Genomic DNA, 6,719 nt, shown 5'->3' with positions numbered 1-6,719 from the left:
CTTTAAATGCTTTATCCATTAATCTCTGGTATGTGGCTCCGGCGTTTTTTAAGCCGAATGGCATTTTAGTATAACAAAACAGACCCTCATTTGTTACAAACGCGGTCTTATCTTCGTCCTCCGAAGCCATTTGAATTTGATGATAACCCTTATACGCATCTAGGAAGCACTTAAGACGGAAACTAGAGAGGGAGTCTATCTTTAAGTCAATCTCCGGCAAAGGATAGCAGTCCTTTGGGCACGCATTGTTCAGATCGGAAAAATCGACGCACATTCTCCAGGTTTTGTCTTTCTTCGTTACCATTACTGGATTGGAGACCCAAGTTTGGTACCGTACCTCTCTTATAATACCGGCGCTCAGCAACTTTCGTACGTCTTCGGAGATGGCCTTGTTACGAGCCGGGGCCATGTTTCTTTTTCTCTGAGCTACTGGTTTTATTGAGTGCGACACTTTTAACTTATGTTCGGCTAAACACCGGGGAACTCCAACCATGTCGGAGGTTTGCCAGGCGAATACGTCGAGTGAATTGGACAGTAGTTTCCACAACTTCTTCTTGGTTTGCTCGGGAAATTGAGCCCCAATTGCAATTTTTTGTTCAGGAAAGTGTGGGTGTATAGCCCATTCTTCCGTGAGAGTATTAGGAGGCTCGATATCACCATCGCTCTGTCGTATTTCGGCTACACCGATCGTAGATTCGGAGTACAGCGTTGCTACCCCTGCTTCGGTGGGGAATTTTAACGCTCCATGTATGGTAGAACTGATAATTCCGAAAGCGCACATACCGGGTCTTCCTAGTATGACATTGTGGACGGACCTTGCTTCAACCACTAGATACGTCAGATTGACAGTTCGAACCAAACTTCCTTCCCCCATCGTTGTTGGCAAAGTGATTTGGCCTAAAGGCTGCACTACCTCTCCGGAAAAACTGACCAAAGGCATTGATACTCGGAGCAATTTTGCCTTGGTCTGTGGGGCTAACTATTGAAAACATTGTTTGTACATGATCTCGGTGGCGCTTCCGCTGTCGACGTATACTCTTCGAACCTTGTGTCCTGCAATGATTGCGGACACTATGACTGGTCCATCCTTGATATCTTCCAGACTGACGGGCGGGAAACCAATGGGTTGCTGCATCCAAGCGGCCAAGTGCTGATTGGATCGCTTGATGCCTTGGTTGTTCACCCTTCGGATCATGCAAATTGCTGGTTGATTGTTCGGATTATCTCCCGAATTCCCTGAAGACTTTCCTTCCTTTACTTCTTTGACTAGATGCGATAGCTTTCCGGACCGCACTGCCTTTTCTATTTCTTGTTTCAAAGACCAGCAATCATCTGTATTGTGACCCCGAGCATGATGGTAGTCACAATATTTCTTGGAATTTTTGTCTCCTGGGTTTCGAAGTTTTGGTGGAGCGGGGAAATTTGCCCCTTCCGCACTGAGAATTTCGCTGGGAGTTTTGGAGAGATCTGATAAATTGTAAAATCTTGACCCAGAGCTTTTTCCGCGTGGAGGTCTGTCACTTCTGCTGTAGGGGTGCGGTCGTCCCCTGCTCCCCGGTGGGGTTTTATCAAACACCGACCCACCATTTTTCTTCCATGAAGACATCTTGTGATCTGACTCCGGAGCAGGATTACATGCGTTCTTGCCTCGAGCAAAAGCTCTGGCTCGTTCCATGAGTACCTCCATCGTCTTTGGGAGATTTTCGTGCAATTTTTCAACTAGCTGATTATTCCGAACGCCGTGACAGAATCCGGAGATACGTAGCTGATCAACTACTCCACTGATCTGCATACTTTCCCGATTAAACCGATCAATGAAACTGTCCAGAGATTCTCCATCCCTTCTCCGGATGTTGTGAACTTCGGTGATTTCTTTGGAGTAGTGCCTTTGCTGGCTGAAATTTTGGAGAAATAGTCTGCGGAACTCTTCAAAATCGTTGATCTCTCCTTCGCTCAATGCATCAAACCACACCCGGGCAGCTCCGGTTAGTGTTTGTGCGAACATGAAACACCATGCTGGCATCGGCCACTGTTCAACTCGTGCAGCTCCATCAAAATCAAACATATGATCATCCGGATCAGTTGTGCCATCGTATTTTTTCACTGTAGTTGGCATTTTGAGCTTCAGAGGGAGTTTAGCATGGGTGATACGAGCGCTAAACTTTGACTTGGCTGTCATGGAAACCGGATGGTATGGTTTGGTAAGTTCCGGATCATTAATTATATCTATCTGCGCTTCATTTCGTATTGCCATTGCTGGCGTAGGTCCGGATGAGCCCTGCACGTATCCGGTGTATGTTTCCGAAGTAACGACTGTGGAGAAAGTAGGAAGGGTAACCATTGTTGGACCCATAGTTCTTATTGGAGCTTCTTCATGAAAGAGCCTGGTTCGCAAACCGAGGATCTGTTCATCTCTGGCCTGTTGTGCTTTCAATCTTCGTAGAAGACTTGCATTTTTGGCGAGAAATTCTGCATCGAACTCTGATGTTTGCGAAGTAGGAAGTAGGATAAATGGCAAGGTTGTTCCTGGACCTGAGCTTAAAGTAGCTGAGGTCGTAGAGACAATACTTGCTGGTGCAGTAGCTTGTGCACTAACAGTCGTAGATCCCAGATTCAAAGAACCTGGGGCCGCCATTTGTCAGTTCTTTTGCTCAAGAAGTTCACTAAAGTGAAGGACTAAGAGCTTTAAGATCGGATGGCGCCAATTGAAGAGCCAAAAACCGTCGTTAGGCCGAAACCAGTAAACGAGAGTTTGGACCTTGTGAGAGGAGGAGAGGTTCCTGCAAAACAGAAAACCGTTAGGCTCGCCGCAGAGATGGGAGGGCCCCTCTGCGACCACTCTCCGGCGTGAGGATAAGTATTTGTTTAGAGAGAGAAAATAGAGAGAGAAAGTAAGGACGGATAGTCAGAAAACTGTACTTGGTTTTGTACTTGGCGGGGTATTTATAGTAGTCAACTGAGATGACGTCATTCGACCAGACGCATTCGAACGGGGGTCCGCCCTCGGAGGTCCTTGATATGGGACGGACACGGCTTAAGTGTCCATCCTAGTGGAGCCCTGTTCGTCCTGAGGACAGTGTCCGGCTTCGGACATGTGTCTTCAGTAACCAAACAAGACATGGAATGGTAATAATCAATTCCATTACCTCATCCATTCCATTATCTTGTCCATTCCATTTCCCCGTCTATTCCATTAACCCATACCAAACAGACCCTAAATGCTTTACGCGACAAAAATCCGTTAGTTGTACATCCAATAAAAAGGAGTCACGTGTCCGATAAGATACGTGTAGACAACTTCTTGAGCCAACGATAACGAAGACACCGTGTAACTTAAGGACACGTGTAATATGTTATACAAATAATTATTACTATAAAACAAATAAAAAAGATCTTGCTATCACGATGAAATTATACAAATAATTACTATAAAACAAATGAAAAGATCACGGTATCACGATGAAATAATAAAACGTAAAAAGACAATGAACATCTAGTCACCAATTTTGAAGTCTGTATCAAACACACAATATTCCGGCTGTCTTCTGCAACCTTACTCCACCGATCGAATCATCATTTATCCATATTCACTATGAGCTGGTGGTGGGCAGGAGCTATCGGAGCTGCAAAGGTAAACTAACCCACAATCTCCATCTCAACTTATTTGCTAGTCGCGCAGTTCCTTGCCTCTTTACCTGCCGTTATTAATTTTCTTTTATATTAGTTCTAGTTGCCTGTTTATCTGCCGTTGTTATTAATTTCTTTTTATATTAGTTCTGCTAGTCGAAACTAAAAATCAATTAATTTACACAGAAAAAACTAGATGATGAGGATGCACCACCCAAGTACCAGAGCGTTGCTCTAATCATTGGAGTCACCGGAATCGTTGGCAACAGCCTCGCGGAAATCCTCCCGCTGTCCGACACACCGGGCGGGCCATGGAAGGTCTACGGAGTAGCACGCCGCCCGCAGCCCCAATGGAACTCGGACCACCCAATCGAGTACATCCAGTGTGACGTCTCAGATCCTGATGAAACCCTAACCAAGCTCGGGTGTCTCCAAGACGTTACACATCTGTTCTACGTCACGTGGGCCAACCAAGCCACGGAATCTGAGAACTGTGAAATCAATGGTAAAATGTTTCAAAATGTTCTGGATGCGGTGATCCCGGATTCTCCCAGTTTGCAACACATTTGTCTGCAAACTGGGAAGAAACATTATTGGGGTCCTTTTGAATTGTACGGGAAAGCATCTCATGATACCCCATATCATGAGGATCTACCTCGACTTGATGTACCGAATTTTTATTATACCCTGGAGGATATTTTGTTCGAATCGGTTGGACGAAAGGAAGGGTTAACTTGGTCTATTCATAGACCGGGGTTGATCTTTGGGTTTTCGCCGTATAGTTTGATGAATTTGATCGGTGCATTATGCGTTTACGCTACAATCTGCAAACATGAAGGAGTTCCGTTGAAATTTCCAGGTATTAGAGAGAGTATATTAATTAGTATTTTTATATTCTTGATAAATTATTTATAAAAATATAACAATTTTAAGATTTAGTTGCCTCACATTTAGTTCTCACCTTTTGAAAATAGCAGGTATGCTCCCTATGGTTTGTTATTTTTTGTTATTTTGTTACTCGGATAATCCTCTTATTACTATCCGAGTAACAAAATGACAAACCATAAGGAGCATAACTGTTATTTCCAAAAGGTGGAGACTAAACGTGAAACTACAAAGACCATCTGGGCAATTAACTCTAATTTTAATTACAAAATAAATCAAATCAATATATTTTTTTTCTATAACTAAAACTCAATAAATGTAAGGGAACTTTATTACTATATCATTAGTATGATTAGATTTATTTTGTAATTATCTATTGTAAATTAAAAAAAAAAAAACTAATACGCGGGGTTAACTCTAATGGCAAAGCCGCAAAGTCTTTGTAGTTAAAACAGAGCTCCCCTGAAGGTCAAGGGTTCGAGTTTTGAGAGACACCGATTTTCAAAAAAAAAAAAAAAAGAAAACAATAAAGTCATTTTTATTGACTAGGGTAATGATATAACAATGAAGTCTAGATAGCTAAGATATTGTTCCTACTACCAGGGACTAAAGAAGCCTGGGAGAGTTACCACGATTGTTCTGATGCCGACTTGATAGCTGAACAACATATCTGGGCCGCGGTCGAACCGCACGCAAAGAATGAAGCGTTTAACATCAGCAATGGAGACGTGTTCAAATGGAAGCACCTTTGGAAGGTGTTGGCTGAGCAATTCGAGGTTGAGAATGGCGGGTTTGATGAAGGTGGAGAGAGGGTGAGCTTGGTGGAGATGATGAAGGATAAAGGGGGTGTTTGGGATGAGATTGTGAGAGAGAAGGGATTGGTGTCTACCAAACTTGAAGAGGTTGCAGCATGGTGGTTTGCGGATGGAATGCTTGGAATTGAGGGTGTGTTGGACACTATGAATAAGAGTAAAGAACATGGGTTTTTCGGGTTTAGGAATTCGAAATCTTCGCTTGTTTCTTGGATTGAAAAGATGAAAGGTTACAAGATTGTTCCTTAAGTTCAACCCAATGTTTTCATGACCGGACCGGAGGTTATATGTTTATTGCTTTTTATATGTTTTGATCTTTGCATGTGTAAGAAGAACAAATAAAATGATTTAATTATTTGAGTTCTACAGATTGTATGTGTATAGGGATGGAAAAAAAACTCGAGACCGACGGGTATACCCGAAACCTGAAACATCCGGGACGGGACGGGTATACTCGATATCTCACAGGTATGCGATTGGAACAAAAAAATTTCGCGGGTATGGGATTCAGTGATACCCAACTAGATTTTGTGATGGGCAAGTTGAGTTCTCCCACTGACCATTGATTATCTTAGAATTTTGTTCCATTACACATGCAATTTTACCAGGCAATTCGATACCCTGAGTTCAAATGATATTAATGGAATAAGTCTTCCTTGCCACCTGACCTTAAGAACTCTTAATATATTTTTAGGAGTGATAATTTATGACGCGACACAGACCCGATAAGAATACACTGTCTAATCCTTTAAATAAACAGTTGATGTTTAGGACGACATGTTTAACCCGTTTAATTAAATAGATTGACTAGTAAACCCATTCGAAATAAGGTACAAATCAACCCTTTATGCCATGTTTAACCCATAATTACAACTATTATACAAAACATACTGTTAAAATGATACATAAGATCATTCATATGTGAGAATAGTTATTTATTATAAACGTTGTTAGTGTGTTAGTTTAAGTATGTGCAGGTGTGCAATGTTGGAGGGCTAATATGAAAAAGAGAGAAAGATAAAGGTGGTACGTGTATGATAGTGAGGACTGCGATGATAAGTTGATAAGTTGGAGGTGCAAAGTGTAACTTCTCTTTGAAGCTGATATAAAAGAGGGATTAGGACCTAGGGGTGAGCATTTGTAAATACCCGACCTGACCCGATGCCCGACCCGACCCGATGCGGAACTAAACCGACGCAATAACCAACATCTTGTAAATTATGACCCGAAATAATTACCCTACATTAAGGGTCGGTTCCGATTCCTTTTACCCTCGGTTCTGGTAACGTATCAGGTCACTACCCGAACCTAAATATAATTGAAATCTTCAACTGTAGTAAATGGTTTTTGATCTTCCAACATCGATTTTCAGCAGCATTTGTTCAATACCATCCA

General features: G+C 42.3%; 1 protein-coding gene across 1 annotated transcript; it reads left to right on the top strand.

Moving 5' to 3' along the window:
- Window positions 1–3,402: 3,402 nt before the first annotated feature.
- On the top strand, window positions 3,403–5,703 carry LOC110918315 ((S)-8-oxocitronellyl enol synthase ISY1). Its single transcript, XM_022162649.2, has 3 exons — window positions 3,403–3,631; window positions 3,814–4,486; window positions 5,116–5,703. The coding sequence occupies exons 1-3, from the start codon at window positions 3,593–3,595 to the stop codon at window positions 5,571–5,573; spliced, it is 1,170 nt and encodes a 389-aa protein (XP_022018341.1). The 5' UTR covers window positions 3,403–3,592; the 3' UTR covers window positions 5,574–5,703.
- The last annotated feature ends 1,016 nt before the right edge of the window (window positions 5,704–6,719 follow it).

The sequence above is a fragment of the Helianthus annuus genome, chromosome 16 (assembly GCF_002127325.2).
Source record: "Helianthus annuus cultivar XRQ/B chromosome 16, HanXRQr2.0-SUNRISE, whole genome shotgun sequence".
Lineage (NCBI taxonomy): Eukaryota > Viridiplantae > Streptophyta > Magnoliopsida > Asterales > Asteraceae > Helianthus > Helianthus annuus.
Note: the sequence above shows the minus strand (reverse complement) of the source record. Positions and strands in the feature narration are given on the sequence as shown.